The sequence below is a fragment of the Gopherus flavomarginatus genome, chromosome 6, assembly GCF_025201925.1.
Source record: "Gopherus flavomarginatus isolate rGopFla2 chromosome 6, rGopFla2.mat.asm, whole genome shotgun sequence".
Classification (NCBI taxonomy): Eukaryota; Metazoa; Chordata; order Testudines; family Testudinidae; genus Gopherus; species Gopherus flavomarginatus.
The window spans coordinates 92,409,140-92,426,169 of NC_066622.1; the positions used below are offsets into that span (position 1 = coordinate 92,409,140).

Consider the following 17,030-nt stretch of genomic DNA (forward strand, 5'->3'; position numbering starts at 1 on the left):
GGAAAGCAATCTGAACTCGGATGCACTGGCCAAGTAGACAGGAAAGGCCCCGCGAACTTTTGAATTTCATTTCCTGTTTGCCCACCGTGGAGCTCTGATCAGCACGGGTGGCAATGCAGTCCCAAATCCAAAAAGAGCTCCAGTACGGACCGTACGGGAGATACTGGATCTGATTGCTGTATGGGGAGACAAATCTGTTCTATCAGAACTCCTTTACAGAAGATGAAATGCCAAAGCATTTGGAAAAAATCTCCAGGCTATGATACAGAGTCCACAGCACAGTGCTCTGTGACAAGCGTAACAGAAAGCCAAAGAATCAAATGGACGCTCATGGAGGGAGGGAGGGAGTACTGAGGACTCCAGCTATCCCACAGTCTCTGAAAAGCATTTGCATTCTTGGCTGAGCTCCCAGTGCCTGAAGGGTCAAAAACATTTTCCCGGGTGTTTCAGGGTATATGTCATCAATTTACACCCTTTCTCCCCACCCACCCCCACCCCCGAAAGAAAAGGGGAAAAAAAACGTTTCTCGCCTTTTTTCAGTGTCACCCTATATCTACTGCATGCTGCTGGTAGACGGGGTGCTGCAGCACTGAATACCAGCATCCCCTTCCCAGTGGACAGCAGTCATATTGTACTGTCTGCCATCATCATCATCAGCCCGTGAGTGCTCTTGGCTGGCCTCGGTGAGGTCGGCCCGGGGCTCCTGGGTAAAAATGGGAATGACTCCCGCTCGTTCCCAGCAAATGGTACAGAACGGCTGGTAACTGTCCTCATCATAGCAACTGGAGGCTGAGCTCTATCAGCTCCGCCACTTTCATGTCTAAAGAAAAGATTCTGTACTGTCTGGACTATCATAGCTGCTGGAGGCTGCCTCCCCCTCATTTTATTTAACTAACAAGTCACTGTTTCTTATTCCTGCATTCTTTATTACTTCATCACACAAATGGGGGGACACTGCCATGGTAGCCCAGGTGGGTTGGGGAAGGAGGGAAGCAGTGGGTGGGCCTGTTGCAGGGGCACCCCTAGAATGGCATGCAGCTCATTTCTGCAGGATCTCTGGGGCTCTGACATGGAGCGGCTGTGCTCTCTGGTTCTCTAGTACACTTGCCCCATATTCTAGGCAGGACTGACTCTATTTTTAGACAAAACATAAAGAAGGGAATGACCTGGGGAGTCGTTCCCATTTTTGTCCATGCACCCCCGGCCGACCTCAGCGAGGCCAGCCAGGAGCACCCGTGACAACAGCAGACAGTACAGAACGACTGATAACTGTCATCTCATCCCCAATTTACAATGACATGGCAGATGGTGCAATAGGGATGGTAACCGTCTGCTACCTTGCAAAGGCAAATGAATGCTGCTGTGTAGCACTGCAGTACTGTGTCTGTCAGCAGCATCCAGTACACATACGGTGACAGTGACAAAAGGCAAAACGGGCTCCATGGTTGCCGTGCTATGGCATCTGCTAGGGCAATCCAGGGGAAAGGAGCGTGAAATGATTGTCTGCTGTTGCTTTCACGGAGGAAGGATTGAGTGAGGACATTTACCCAGAATCACCCACGACACTGTTTTTTGCATTGGGATCTCAACCCAGAATTCCAGCAGAGGAGACTGCGGGAACTATGGGATAGCTACCCACAGTGCAATGCTCTAGAAATCGACGCTAGCCTCAGTACATGGACGCACACCACCGAATTAATATGCTTAGTGTGGCCGCATGCACTCGACTTTATACAATCTGTTTTACAAAACCGGTTTATGTAAAATTGGAATAATCCCGTAGTGTAGACATACCCTAATACGGCTACCACTCTAAAACAGGTTTTAATGTAAGGATATGTTTCTTTGGGTTGTAGCAAACTATTAGCTACAGTAGTAGTGATGCTAAACAATTTGGTGCCAACCTGCCATTGGAAAATCATCCATGTGATAAACATAGGTGTATGCTGTAATGATACAAAAATATTCCTTATTCCTTTAAGCATATAGCTTTTTGATGGCAGATGTGAGTTGAATGTAACTAGCAAAGGAAGTGCAAGTTACATTCAAATAGATCATGTAACATTTTTAGAAAATGTTTTCCAGGAGTGCATAATATTAAACCAAACACGAGGCCTTTTTGTCTTTCAGCATAAATGTGTAGTAGGTAGCAATAATTCATACTGGGAAGCATTTTACAATTTTCAGTTAAAATGATGAGGGAACTAGTTTTGTGAACAAGATTGAAGAACTCTTAGATAATAGGCATAAGTATAGAAACAGAAAAGGGGTTAACTAATATTGAACATTCCCCATTTGTTTTTTAACTTCAGATCAGCAATCTGCTCTCATGTCCATAAGTCACAATTTCATTTGAGCTGAAGATTTTTTTGGAAAAATGTGTAACCTCTGCTTTTACTTAACTTCTATTTTACTGATGAGTGTGTGTGTTTTTTTGTTTTTTGTTTTTTGTTTTTTTTTGATAGTGCAAGAATCCAGGACAGAAGAACTTTCTGTGGAAAGTTCCAATATAATGCTTTTTGCTTTGCCTCCCTTTGATAATGTGGCTGTTGTAATAGAAGTCTTGGCTTTGGGAGCGAATAGTAGAAAGGGAAAAATGCACCCTCTTTTCCTTCCCATTCACTCTCTGGAGTTTGTTCTGGCCGTTAATTGTCATAGTTTTCTCCTTATATAACTTTCTGTGGGGATAGTCGATAGAAGGATAGTCCTGTTTAGTTCTGTGAGACCAGGGGTAACATTTAGACATGTTACCAAGGAAATTTTATTCTAAATTGAATTTTTATATATTTCCCTTAGTTTTGAAGATATTTCTTTTAATTTTATGTGATTAAGTGATGCTACTTGTAACATCCAATGACTTTTTAGGCATATGAAAGTAAGTGTGTGTGTGTGTGTGTGTGTGTGTGTGTGTGTGTGTAAAAGTACCTTCAGTAGTTGCGAGTTTCCCATGATAATTGTTGTAGCCCACAGTTTTGGGGTTCTATGGATTTATATTCCCATCTTCTGTGTTAAGTTTCTCATTTCCTATTCACTATCCAAGACGTGTCATGGAAAAGTAACACCTAAAAAACTTTACAAGTACTTGAGGTTAATACGAATCTTAGTTGATGTATTTGTGTAGATGAGGATACAGTGAGATCATATTTATGCTATGCTTCCCTTCAGTTGTGAAAAGTGTTGTGGAAAGAAATCCACTTCTGAAAACCCATAGCTGTTAACATAATTCCTTAGTTGGTCAACCATGTTGTTAGAGAGACAAGGTGGGTGGGGTAATTTTTTTTTTTTTTTTTTGTGTCCGAGCAACTTCTTCTGGTGAGAGACACAAACTTTGCAACTTACACAGAGCTCTGCTTCAGGTCTGTGTAAGCTCAAAGCTTGTCTATCTGACTAACAGACATTGGTGCAATAAAAGATATTACCTCATTTCTCTAATATCTTGGAACCAATGCCTCTACAACAGTGCATGCAACCTTGTTTTTAGTCTCTTTAGGTACTGCAAGTCAAGTGTGATTTCTCTTTGCCTATAAGGAATGGAATTCTTTTTTCTGAAGTACATCACATGCTTTTGCTGAAGTTAGACCAACAGGATCCCAGTTATAAACAAAGCTTGCCTCTGGTAAATAAGCTTAATGAAAACACCAATCTCTAACCTTAGGCCTACAGTTGCCACAGGGAAAAATATTAAGGGTAACTCTGCCCTCTCTGATATATTATATTACAATAATGTGGTATGATTAACAGCTAATCATAACTTAAATGCATAATGCCCTGGGATAGGTTCCATAGGCAACTGCCACTACCAGATATTCAAGCACATAACAGTGTAACTTGAACTTTTTCCTAACAGAGATTTTAAGATTATTTCACAAAAAGATTCAGAACTTAAGAAACTCTTCCATGTTACAGAATGATTAGTGTAATGGTGACTATTGTGTCTGACCATGTTGTGATCCCCTTCCACTGAACATATTAGGAATTCCTGGGCATTTTCACATAGCTTTGAGTTGTATAGTCTTACCTCACAAGAGGTGCAGTGAATGAAGCCAGGGCTTCTGTGGACCTTTATTCGATGTGAACCTCACTAAGCAGCTAACTTACCACTGCACATGTGAATGCAGGCTGTGCACCACTCTAGATATTAGTTTAAAAGGTCTTAGACATATACCAAATGTATACTGAAGTGTGGTGTGGTTGTGGTGTTGGTTGTTTTTTTTTTTTTTTCTTTTGTCAGTCTCATAAATAAAGCCTGTCTTCCTCTGGAACATTCAGAGGCAGTTCTCCTCACTTAAGCCCACTTCCCTTCCAGATTTTAGCTTCCTACTTCCAGCTGTTTTGACACTAAGGCTGTTTAAAAAAATGTGAAGCATATAGTGGAGAAGAGCATTTTCCCACTCTGCTGTACTGAAAAATGATGGCACTGTCATGGCATTTAAATAAGTAAGCTTCAGCCACAGGCCAGAACTAGAAACCTTCAGACCAGTAGCTAGAAATTGCAGAAAATATATTTACTGAAAACAGTAAGAATGGAAATGACTTGGTACCCTAATCTATAAGAGTCTTTCCTGTTACAAGTATCAGAGGGGTAGCCGTGTTAGTCTGAATTTGTAAAAAGTGACAGTGTCCTGTGGCACCTTTATAGATTAACAGATGTATTGGAGCGTGAATACCCACTTTGTCAGATGCATCTTCAATACGTCTGTTAGTCTGTAAGGTGCCACAAGACTGTGTCTCCTGTTATAAGTGTCTGTCTAATCCTTATTTATGTAGTTAAATTAAAGCACCTCCTAAATAACAAAGATTATGTTAAAAGTCCTCAGATGCTGGAGCTTTGACAGCTCATATGGTACAGCATCATCTTAATACACTGAGGGTATGGCTACACTTGAAACTTCAAAGCACTACCGCGGCAGCGCTTTGAAGTGTGAGTGTGGTCGCAGCGCCAGCGCTGGGAGAGAGCTCTCCCAGCGCTGCACGTAAACCACATCCTCTACGGGTGTAGCTTGCAGCGCTGGGAGCCGCACTCCCAGCGCTGCAGCACTGATTACGCTGAGGCTTTACAGCGCTGTATCTTGCAGCGCTCGGGGGTGTTTTTTCACACCCCTGAGCGTGAAAGTTGCAGCACTGTAAAGCGCCAGTGTAGCCAAGCCCTGAATCAATTTGTGTTTTTTGTTTGTTTGTTTGTTTCGGCCCCCCCCCCCCCAACTGTTGTGAGGGAATAGAGTAAATGTCCTTAAATACTTAGGATCATAAAGAAATTTTCTGCAGCTGATGTGATTGGTAACTTTGGGAGTCTTATGTTGTAATTGTAACCACTAAGTAATTCTCATGGTAACGTTTATAACTTGATCTCAAGAATAATGTCTTGGGGGGAAAAATATATATATACAAGGAAACTCTGTAAGGAAAAGGGAAGGTTAACCCTGTGACCTTTTTAAATAACAAAAGGATTAGGTTTTCCTCAGGAATAATATATTGGGGTAGGGGGAGAGGATGGATGGATAATTGCTGCTTAGAGTACAAATGAGGGATGAGTAGTATTTAAAGCTGTCTCACTGTCAAAATTTTAAATAGAACTAATATAATGAGGAGTGTGTGTGTGTGTGTGCGCACGTGCACGCGTGTCTTCAGGGAATAGGATATGGGTGGTCCTCCCCCCACCCCCCACCTTAACTGGGGTATGTCAGAGTTCCATTCAAACTCCTCAGTGGTATAGTTGGAATGTCGCAACATTTTACAGCTGAACATGCTAGATTCAGTTCACCAGTGAAAATACACTCACTCACTCTCACATTCTCTCTCTCTCTCTCTCTCGGGGAGTGAGGTGATCCCTTCATGACGCGTGCAAGTGTCCAGCTGAAACCCTGAAGAATTGTCTTCTAGTAATATAAGACATGAACCAAAACTGATCCCCAGCGCTGTTGAGCCCAGCTCCCTACCATCACAAGCAACCCCACTGTAAAAAAAACCATGACTCAAATATGTCAAGTTCTCCTTTAAAACTAATTAAGTTGTTTGCCCCACAACTCCTATTGGTAGGCTGTTCCAGAGCCTCACCCTACTGCTGGTTAGAAACTTTCTACAGTAATTTCCAGCTTGATTTTGTCCTTGGCCACTTGGTATCTATTGGTTGTGCCATCACTGTCCTTTAGCTTAAATTAACACTTCACCCTCACTGGTATTTATCCCATAACATATAGCTTTTGGGGAGGAGGCGGGGGGGGGGGGGGGAGAAGACAAATTAAATGAGCCATGCTCTTCTACTCTTCTCCCCTTGGTTTTAGTGAAAGTGGCAAGAACTCTAGATAATAAAAAAGCAGATCTTATAATTATCAGTGGCCCCTATTCTTCTAGTGTTTTTGACACTGCTCTAACATGAAAATTTAACAAGAGTTCTCAGACAGCAGCAAAGGAACCTAGACCATGCATAAGAGTCAAAAGACATAACTAAAGGAGAAAAAAAGTTTTTGTTTCATTCCATTAATGGGAGAATTAGGTATTTAAAAAAAAAAAAAAGGACAGAGAACAACATATTTAGCCAATTGTGATGCAAGCAGGTAGTGTAAAATTTCCCCACATAGCTGCCAGTGGTCCTCAGTTGGGACATGAAAAATTCATGTAATCCAGAGTGATCTGGAAAGTCTACCAATTACAAAACTGACTTCTTTTTTTTAAGATCAGAGGTGTGGGCAAAGAATATACTTTTTTTTTTTTAAAGTGTTTACTTGAATCTTCAGATCTGCTTCCAAATCTATAGAGAAGGATCAGTGCATTGGGGGTGAGGGGCTGCAGCTGACTATGGGTACTGAGGACAAGCACTGGATCTCAACACTACATGATATTGCTGCCACAGCTACAAAAGAGTGGAGCATTTACTGAACTCTATTCCCCTGCAGAAACCAATACTAAAAAGTCCCAGCATTTAAGGAACAGTTACATATTCCATCATGTGATAAAGGTTTCCATCCTTAGATATTTCCACAATATCTTTATCCATGTCAATTTAAGGACAAATCAGATTGTCTTTAGGCCTGTACAGCTTGTGTGGTTCAGACCTAAAATTATTAAAAGGAATTTGTTTAATACTGCTCAGGGCTGTGTGTGTGGGGCAGGGATGAGGGGGCTGGGCAGCACAGTGGTGGAGGTTCGGCAGGGCTGGGGGGGTTCGGCCCTCAGCTGTTTTCTTTGGAGTAATATGGCCCTCGCTGTTGTACGAGTTGTGCAGGCCTGCTCTAAGGGAGGACTCTCAGGGCAATTCTCTCCTCTTCCCCTGAACAGGCAACCTCTGCTACTCCTTTCCCCGCCTCCATTCCCTTGCTGCCACAGGTGCTACACAAGATTAACCAGGAGAGAGCGACTGTCATACTCATAGCCCCATTCCGGCACCATCAGTTCCGGTTCACGGACCTCCTCAAACTCTCTGCCTGCACACCACGCTGCTTCTGCTCACACAAGATTGGGAGAGGCTTTGTCATCCCAATCCAGGCCCTCGTCATCAGGGGTGCTCTACTCTGATTCAACAAATCCTTACCTAAAGCAGGAAAGAATTCACGAGATCCTGCTACTGAACTAAATGGAGACACTTCATAGCAGGGGTTGGCAACCTTTCAGAAGTGGTGTGTTGAGTTTTCATTTATTCACTCTAATTTAAGGTTTTGCATGCTGGTAATACATTTTAATGTTTTTTAGGTCTCTCTCTCTACAAGTCTATATATTATATAACTAAACTAGTATTGTATTGTAAAATAAACAAGGTTTTCAAAATGTTTAAGAAGCTTCATTTAAAATTAAATTAAAATGTTGATCTTACACTGCCAGCCCGCTGCTGGTCTGGGGTTCTGTTCACCTAGGCTGGCAGTGGGCTTAGTGGGGCCTGCGGCCGGGACCCCAGCTGGGAAGCGTCCGGCAGCCAGAGCCCCGGACCGGCTGCAGGCTGTGCGGGGCCGGTGGCCGGGACCCCAGACCGGCAGTGGGCTGAGTGGCTCAGCCCACTGCTGCTCCATCCACCAGCTCCTGCCAGCCAGGATCCCGGCTGCCAGACCTTCTCACCCTGCTGCTGGTCTGGGGTCCCGGCCCTGCCCACATACAGTGGGTACCTAACTTCTCCCTGGTTCTGGCCCATTCTTTTCCTCTCTCTGCACTAAGCTGAGGGTGCACTGAGCACAGGGCTGGGGGTGAAGGGTCTGGCCAGGAGCTAGAATGAGGGAGGGGGCTCAGGGTTGGGGAAGGAGGTTTGGGTGTGGGGGCAGTTACCTGGGCAGCTCCCATTTGGTGTGAGGATTGCAGGAGGTTCTGTTTAGTGCTCAGGGTGGGAATGTGCGGGGTGCATGGGATGTCAAGGGGCTGCAGGGGGGAGTACAAGAGTCAGGGTGAGGGGGCTGGGTATGTGTGGGAATGCCAGTCAGGGCTGGGATCGTGGTGGGGGGGGTGAGGAGTCAGAGGACTGGGTGCATATGAGGGAAGTATAGGGCTCAGGGCAGAGGGGTGTGGTGGGGGGGTCAGGGCTTAGGGCAGAGGGCTGGATGACTACCTCCCTCAAAACCCCCAACCCTCCTGCTCCTTGTCCTCTGACTGCCTCCTCCTGGGACCCCTGCCCCTCTCTAAGCCTCCCTGCTCCTTGTCCCCTGACCCTTATCCACACCCCTGCCCCCAGACAGACCCCCTGGACTACCATGCCTATCCAACCGCTCCCTGCCAGGACCCCCAGAACTCTAGACCCATACAACACCCCTTGCTCCCTGCCTGCCCCAACCCCTCTCCATGCCCCTGCCTCCTGACAGCACCCACCAGAACTCCCAACTCATCCAGCCCCCCCAGCTTCTTATCCCCTGACCACCACCTCCAGAGACTGCCCCCCCCCGGACCTCCTTGTGCCTTGACTGCCCTGACCCCTATCCACCCCCCCACTCCCTGACTGCCCTCTCCAGAGACCCCCATCCCGAGCCACCCCCCCCTCAGGATCCCACCCTTATCCAACCCACCTTGCTCCCTGTCCCCTGACTGCCCCCGGCCCTGGACCCCTTACCATGAGGCTCCAAGCAGAGTCAGATACGCTGCCCCGCAGGAGTGCGCAGCCCCGGCCCCCAGAGCGCTGCGTGTGCGGTGGCAGGGTTCCAGGGAAGGTGGGGGAGGGGCCAGCAGCTTGCTGCGCTCAGCTGGATGCTCTGGCCCAGGAGCGTGGAACCTGCAGATTTTTAATGGCACTCTGGAGTCCCAGCAGGCCACAGTATGCCATTAAAAATCGGCTCACATGCCATCTTTGGCACGTGTGCCATAGGTTGCCGATCCCTGCTTCATAGCATGGGCCCACCGCAACCACCACTCACTGAACACAGTTTCTATTCCAGTCGTCCTCAACTGCCTTCTCACCCTCAAGATGTTGACCTGACCCTCAGTTCTGTTCTAATGCATCTGGCAGAATTCAGTGCCTTTCTGTCTCCCATGGACCTCTGTGTTGATGCATCCCACCACTATATCTGCTTGGTGAAAGATTTACTGTTTTCCACCAGAACTGAAGCCCACACCACCATGGGACCTTAATCTCGTTCTCTCTACCCTAATGAAGCCACTCTTTGAGCAACATGCTCACTCTCCCATCTCTTGATGAAAGCAACTTTGATATCAGTTATCTTGAACAGACAAGTCAGTGAATTTTCAGCCATGATGGCAGACACTTCCCTTACATGAAGCTAGCCAAGGACAAGATATTCTTATGGCTGAACCCTAAATTCATCCCAAGTGTGGTGTCTGAGTTCCATCTAAATCAGTGCATACACCTGCTAGTTTTCTTCCCCAAACTACACCCTTCCCTTACTGATAAAGCCTTGTGCTCCCTTGACGTCCATCGTGCACTGGCATTCCACAGGACTCAACCCTTTCATGCATCACTGAAGCTATTTGTGGCCATAGCTGAGAAATCCAGTGGTGAAGTCCTCTCGTCCCAACAAATCTCTGGGTGCGTCTGTGAATGCTAAAACGAATGCATCATACCTCCATCTGCTAGAATCACAGTGCACTCAACACAAGCCTGTGATGATTTCAGTCAGTCCCAAGGGGGTCTGTGTGTCACTTGATGTGCTGAAATTACCTCTGAGCCCATTTTCCCTGATGGCTTGGGACCCTAAAACCCTGCATTATTGAGCCAGACAACGCTAGTATGCTTCAACACCGACGCAGGTCTGAACCATGCCCCCAAAGCTGCAGGCTTTAACAGGTAACTGCTGAGTCGTTTTAAATCTCCAGCACCCAGACATCCAGTTCCCAATGGGATCCAAACTTCTAATCCATTTTACTCTGTATAAGCTTTATACAGGGTAAACTCATGAATTATCTGCCCTCCATACCACTGATAGAGAGCTGTTTGCTCTCCCAGATATTAATCACTTACTCTGGGTTTGTTAATAAACAAATGATTTTATTAAGTATAAAAAGTAGGCTTTAAATGGTTTCAAGTAATACCAGACAGAACAAAAGGTAAATTACCAAGCAAAATAAAACAATCTTCAAGTCTAAACCTAATATATTTAGAAACTGATTACAAATAAATCTCACCCTCAGATGTTCCAATAATTTTCTTTCAGACTAGACTCCTTCATAGTCTGGGCCCAATACTTTTCCCCTGGTACAGAGCCACTTAACAACCAATCGTCCTGGTTAATGGGAGCCATCAGGATTCCAAACCACCATTAATGGCCCACACTCTGCATAGTTACAATAGGACTTCAGAGTAATACTTCAGATACAAGAATGATACATTCATACAGATAGGATGAACACTCAGTAGATTATAAGCTTTGTAATGACACATTACAAGAGACCTTTTACATAAAGCATATTCCAGTTACATTATATTTATATTCATAAGCATATTTCCATAAACATATGGAGTGCAACGTCATAGAGCCTAAGCCACCACATTGGCCTCACTGGACTCCACATGTCCACAACACACTATGCCATCACACAAGCAGCAGCAGCAAACACTGCTGTGGGTCAGGCCATGCTACAGGCTGCACTTCCAGTGTCATGCATGCACCTACCTCCATGCTGATAACTGTTCGTGAGTCACCCATGTGTGGAATACACATAGGGACCATCACTCAAGAGGAGGAGGTTACTTACCTGTAACTGGAGGTTCTTTGAGATGCATGGTGCCTATCTGTATTCCATTAACTGCCTTCCATCCTCTCTGCTTCAGACTGGATTCCATTATGGTAAGAAACTGGAGAGGCATTGACCCACAGTACCTCTTATACACTCAGCGCTGGAAGAACAAGGAGACACGTGTGGGTCAAAGGACTCTAAGAAACACTTATGGACTCAGGCACATGGCATGCATGTGCACCTGCATGTAGAATACAGATAGGAACCACACACCTCAAAGAACCTCCAGTGATAAGTAACCTCCTCCTCTGTACTGTATGTGATTCCATTAATGCAAAGCTGAAATTAAGTATTTATTCTTTTAAAAAGAAAAAAAACCTGCAAAAAACCCAACCCGGTCACTGATGTCACCAAAATAATCCATGTTGGCATTATAGCCTTATTTCTCAGCTACCTCTTCCTCATGCATGAATCCAAATATTGTACAGAAGGTATTGACTCTCAGTCCCATTTCTGCTTCACCTCTCCATCCATCATTTTCCTTGTTGTTTGTCAAAATGCGACTAACATGGCTTTAATTTAGGCAACCGGCAACAATTCCAATAGCTGTTTAAAAAAGCTTCTTTTAAACTGCAATCCTGTTGTTTCATTGATATCCACAACTGATGAATTTGGAGATTGACTAATTTAGCACAGCTCAGTGTGCTCAGAAGTAGATTTGTATTTGATACACTATTTACCATACTTTTTTTTTTTAAACATGGCTTCTCATTAAGATTTTCCTGTTCAAAAATGGGGTGCTAAGTTACACCTAGTTACCCATGTCAAATATCCAAGGAGAATGGAGTAGAAACATCTGGAGTAGAGTAGCTGTGGTGTGTTGGGATGGAGTGTCTGGGAGCTTGGGTAGGTCAGGGGTGGGGTGGAGGAGGGGGAAGGAAAGTGGATTGTGGTCCTAGGAGTAATATTCATCATCTTACCATTGAATCTGGCTGTCAAGTCTGATGTAGACAAGGCTTTATCTAACTGCAATAGCTTATGCTTCAGCTGTTTGTGTTGAACTAATTGAAACAAATGATTCACTGCATCTATGCTGTATATGTGCTAATATGGAGGTTATGCAAACTTGAAAGTTATTTAGCCAGTCATAAACGGATTCTACTCCTATGCCATGTAGATGAACAACTTGCCCTTTTGTTTCGGTCTTTAAAACCCAGAGATTTTAAATTTCTGGCATAGTACAGCTTGCTTTGCCATATATTATAAACATGTAAGTAATAACCAGGAAGTTCCATCAAAGCTTGACTTACTGTAATGATGGGGAGGTTTTTTGTTGATGGGTTGCCTCTTGCTTCACAATTCACTGAGAGGGAGTGCCAATTAAATTGGAGAAGTTAGTTCCATTCACTGCAAAATATGCCTCTGTCATAAACAGATAGCTAAGGGTTAATGTCTCTTACACCTGGAAAGAAGTAACCTGAAACACCTGACCAGAGGATCAATCAGGAAACAGGATTTTTTCAACTCTGGGTGGAGGGAAGTTTGTGTCTGAGTTCTTTGTTTTTTTTGTCTTCTGCCTGTCTCTCTCTCGGCTATGAGAGGATTTCTGTTTCCTGCCTTTCTAATCTTCTGTTTCCAAGTTGTGAGTACAAAGATAAGTTTGTTTTTTTGTATTTACATGTGTGTAGTTGCTGGAGTGCTTTGAATTGTATTCTTTTTGAAAAAGGCTGTTTATTCATATTTCTTTTAAGCAATTGACCCTGTATTTGTCACCTTAATACAGAGAGACCATTTTTATGTATTTTTTCTTTCTTTTTATATAAAGCTTTCTTTTTAAGACCTGTTGGAGTTTTTCTTTAGTGGGGAACTCCAGGGAATTGAGTCTGTGCTCACCAGGGAATTGATGGGAGGAAGAAGTCAGGGGGAAATCTGTGTGTGTTAGATTTACTAGCCTGACTTTGCATACCCTCTGGGTGAAGAGGGAAGTACTTCTGTTTCCAGGACTGGAAACGGGGAAGGTGGAATCCCTCTGTTTAGATTCACGGAGCTTGCTTCTGTGTATCTCTTCAGGAACACCTGGAGGGGGGAAGGGAAAAGGTTTATTTCCCTTTGTTGTGAGACTCAAGGGATTTGGGTCTTGGGGTCCCCAGGGAAGGTTTTTTGGGGAACCAGAGTGCCCCAAAACACTCTAATTTTTTGGGTGGTGGCACCTTTACCAGGTCCAAGCTGGTAACTAAGCTTAGAGGTTTTCATGCTAACCCTCATATTTTGGACGCTAAGGTCCAAATCTGGGAATTAGGTTATGACAGCCTCAATGCTGATAAGTATACTGTGGATGCAGTTTTGCTGGAGGCAGGCATGACCATATTTCAAGCACTACAGGCGTCTGTGGTCACCGGAGCAGGGACCATGGATACCGTCTGTGATTTCATAATGGTGTTACAAAGTTAGTTCTTTCCTCGTTTAGGGATTCTCTAGCCACGGCTGTTGATTCCATGTCTCAATCAACTGTCCCACCAATCCATGCTTATGGGGTACTTCTTTAAGAGCTCTTTACCATGACAAATTAGCAGGGGTCAGGAAAATACAGCCTCTCACTAGACAGTAGTCTGAATTCAGTTACCTATTGGTCTTGCTCTGGTACTCCGCATGCATTTCTGGGACACCCTCCTGGTTGTAAGTTTTTTGGCTTTTTGTTTTGTTTTGTTTTTTGTTTGAGTGGGAGGGTGAAGAACTTTCAAAACTTTGAGCAGAAAGTAGCTGTCTGTGCTAAGAATGAACTCCTACTATTTGGATTAGCATCTATTTGAGCAATGTGTTGTAGAAATGGCTTAGCTTCCTGGGGAGTGCCAGGAAACTGAATTTGGACTTTTCATAACTCTTCATAGTGTAGAATCTGTCTCAAAACCACCCACGAACCATTGTTTCAAGGAGCTGGGTTGGCAGTTGCAGAATAGTTCGCCTAAGAGCAATGCTGTGACCACACCTACCACAAATCCAGATGTAGTCCTACAGTAAAACTACACCTGAAATATGTACCATTGCTACTAGTGTAGTTCCTTTAATTGGCAATATTACAGTCATCTGTTAAAGAGGCAGGTTCTAGGAAATAGATCCATCTGTAAAGGGTCATTTTAGCCATCCTGAGTTAAAGCAGTGCCATTATACATTGCCTAAAGCTTCCTTCAAACTGCTTTAATCTTTTTTTTTTTTTAAAGCTAGTAGAGTGCTGTTTCTAGGTGGTTCACCCATTTAATTGTATGAGATTATTGCTTTGTTTTATATACAGCTTCTCAGATTTTAAAAACTGTTTGTTTATTTTTCCTTAGGTTGGTGTTTGGGATGTTGTACCCTGCTTATTATTCTTACAAAGCTGTGAAGACAAAAAATGTGAAGGAATATGTAAGTCCCACTTCTTTCTTGTTTGTCCAATTAAACATAATGCTTCAGCTGAAACTTAGTGGATGTAAATTTTACCAAGTTATTCAGTTTAACATATAGTCACATGAAAGCATGACAACTTCAATATATCTTCATAAATATTAGGTACAAAAATTATATGACTAACATTATATATGCTGTGACAAAGTTCCTGCTCCTCCTTGGTGGGTCTTGCTTTTATTGGCAGATTTGCACACCTCAGTGATCTTCCCCTCTGGTGGAACCCACAGTCTGGGTCAATTCCTCCTGTGTCTGATCAGGAGTAGGGAGGTTTGGGGGGAACCCGGGCCTGCCCTCTACTCCGGGTTCCAGCCCAGGGCCCTGTGGATTTCAGCTGTCTATAGTGCCTCCTATAACAGCTGCATGACAGCTACAACTCCCCGGGCTACTTCCCAATGGCCTCCTCCAAACACCTTCTTTATCCTCACCACAGGACCTTCTTCCTGATGTCTGATAATGCTTTTACTCCTTAGTCCTCCAGCAGCACACCCTCTCACTCTCAGCTCCTTGTGCCTCTTGCTCCCAGCTCCTCACACGCCCCCCACAAAGTGAAGTGAACTCCTTTTTAAACCCAGGTGTCCTGATTAGCCTGCCTTGATTGGCTGCAGGTGTTCTAATCAGCCTGTCTGCCTTAATTGGTTCTAGCAGGTTCCTGATTACTGTAGCGCAGCCCCTGCTTTGGTCACTCAGGGAACAGAAAACTACTCATCCAGTGACCAGTATATTTGCCCTCTACCAGACTCCTGAACCCCACTGGTCTGGGTCTGTCACAATACTTATGAATACTTAGCTAATTTAGAAATGAAGTTAAGGTTTAAATCACACAATTTAACACACAAAATTATGGTATATGAAGATCATCATAAAATGTGTTCTCATATTTACCATAGTCAAGCTAGGTCCCTGGTTTTTCCAACTTAGTTACATGACTGTGTGTTTGTGAGTAGTCTCATTGACACTTAGGTGTAGTTGTGTGTTAAGTTATTCAGGTGCATAAGTGTTTGCAGGATTGGGGCCTGATGTAAAATACTTAGTCTTAGTCAGGAAACTCAAACTGTCTACATGACCACAGTAAGTCTATCTAAGTTACACTACTCCAGCTAAGTAAATAATAGAGCTGAAGTCAATGTAGTTTAGGTCAACTTACTGTGGTGTCTACACTGTACTGGGTTGCTGGGAGTTGCTCTCCCATCGACTTACCTTACTCTTCTTGTTCATGATGGAGTACTGGGGTCAACTGGAGAGCAATTTGCAGCCAATTTGGTGGGTCTTCACTAGACCTGCTAAATTGACCATGGTGCATTGATCGCCGGAGTGTCGATCTGGCAGTAGTGTAGACATAGCCTTTGTGATCTTAACTATGCTGCCTTAATGAAATATTAAGTATGCTTAGCATCTAACTTTCTTTGTTTTGTAGGGGGAAAGGTTGTTGCTACTTAAGTTTAAGTAGAACCATGCTTTACCACCTTATTCAACAAATCTTTCCCTTTGGCATAGTCAGTCATGTCATGTCTTCTGACTTCCATGAGGTTTTTATAGCTTTTCCCTAATGTTAGGGCTTCTGAAACAAAACAGTCAAGACTGAGCAGATTTATACTCAATTTTATGTGAACATAATTGTTTTTGCTCCACAACTGCCTGTGCTGTGAAAATCTTGTGAGGACAATGGGGTTGCAAATATCAAAGGCTTTCATTAGTCCTGCAGAAATATTACTATTTGTATTATGCATAAAATAAAAGATTTCCTACCAATGATTTTAGATGTCCTTAATAGTTAAAGCAATTATAGTAATGACAGTTATTACAGTTTCTTTAGATAACATAATTCTGCAATGGCCAGGAAAAATAAAGCTAAGTCTCCCTCCTGCAGATCTTCCTTTTCCCAAAAGTATAGCTGGGGTTTGCAACAAATAATCAATGGTGCCTCAGGCAGTTTCTAGGCCAACTAGCATTTCAAAACCAACACCTTACGTTCCACCCAGAAACTGGACAGCAGGCAATGCAGATGGTAGATCATGGATTTAACACTACACTGCAATAGTCCAGTCTCAGTGACAAAGGCATGAATGACAATAGCAGGGTCTGCATGCAAAGAAATTGCATCTTTCTGGTCTTGAATGGACAAAGGGTGTGCTAGGTGTTGCTGCTAGCTAATCAAGTAGCACTTGGGAGTCTTAAGACTCCATCACCTATAAACTCAGAAAATGAAAGATGAAACCACTAGGGATGTAAATAGTATATAAAAACACAGCTCACTCACATTTTATGCGAGGCCCTGCTGCTGGCCCCCTGGGCACGGGGCAACAACAGAACTGAAACCAATAAGCATCAAGCTTATTGGTTAACCGGTTAAACTTTTACATCCCTAGGAACCACACCATCCAAGGTGCAGATATTCTCTGTCAAGCTGTCAGACACTGGCTCCAGAGAGTGACTAGCGACCTCAGGACATGTTAAGAAGCAGAGCACAAACCCCAGATTGGTTGTGA

General features: G+C 43.8%; 2 protein-coding genes across 6 annotated transcripts in view; one reads left to right on the forward strand and one right to left on the reverse strand.

The window, feature by feature from the left end:
• Nucleotides 1–17,030, reverse strand: part of LOC127053499 (zinc finger and SCAN domain-containing protein 20-like) — a 449,526-nt gene that overhangs the window by 184,587 nt on the left and 247,909 nt on the right. Inside the window, exon 1 of one of the 4 annotated variants that reach the window (XM_050958332.1) lies at nucleotides 15,031–15,059. The exons of the other annotated variants lie outside the window; for them this stretch is intronic. The gene's annotated coding sequence lies outside the window, so the exon portion shown is untranslated. Of the gene's footprint in view, nucleotides 1–15,030; nucleotides 15,060–17,030 lie in introns of those variants that run through there. 4 annotated transcript variants of the gene reach the window in all.
• REEP3 (receptor accessory protein 3) overlaps nucleotides 1–17,030 on the forward strand; it is a 59,823-nt gene that overhangs the window by 10,880 nt on the left and 31,913 nt on the right. Inside the window, exons 1-2 of one of the 2 annotated variants that reach the window (XM_050958346.1) lie at nucleotides 14,430–14,502; nucleotides 16,911–17,026. Coding sequence is in view for 1 of the 2 variants with exons in the window: in XM_050958345.1 (XP_050814302.1) it covers nucleotides 14,430–14,502 (73 nt within the window). In the remaining variant the exon portion in view is untranslated. Of the gene's footprint in view, nucleotides 1–14,429; nucleotides 14,503–16,910; nucleotides 17,027–17,030 lie in introns of those variants that run through there. The other variant, XM_050958345.1, reaches the window with a different exon arrangement.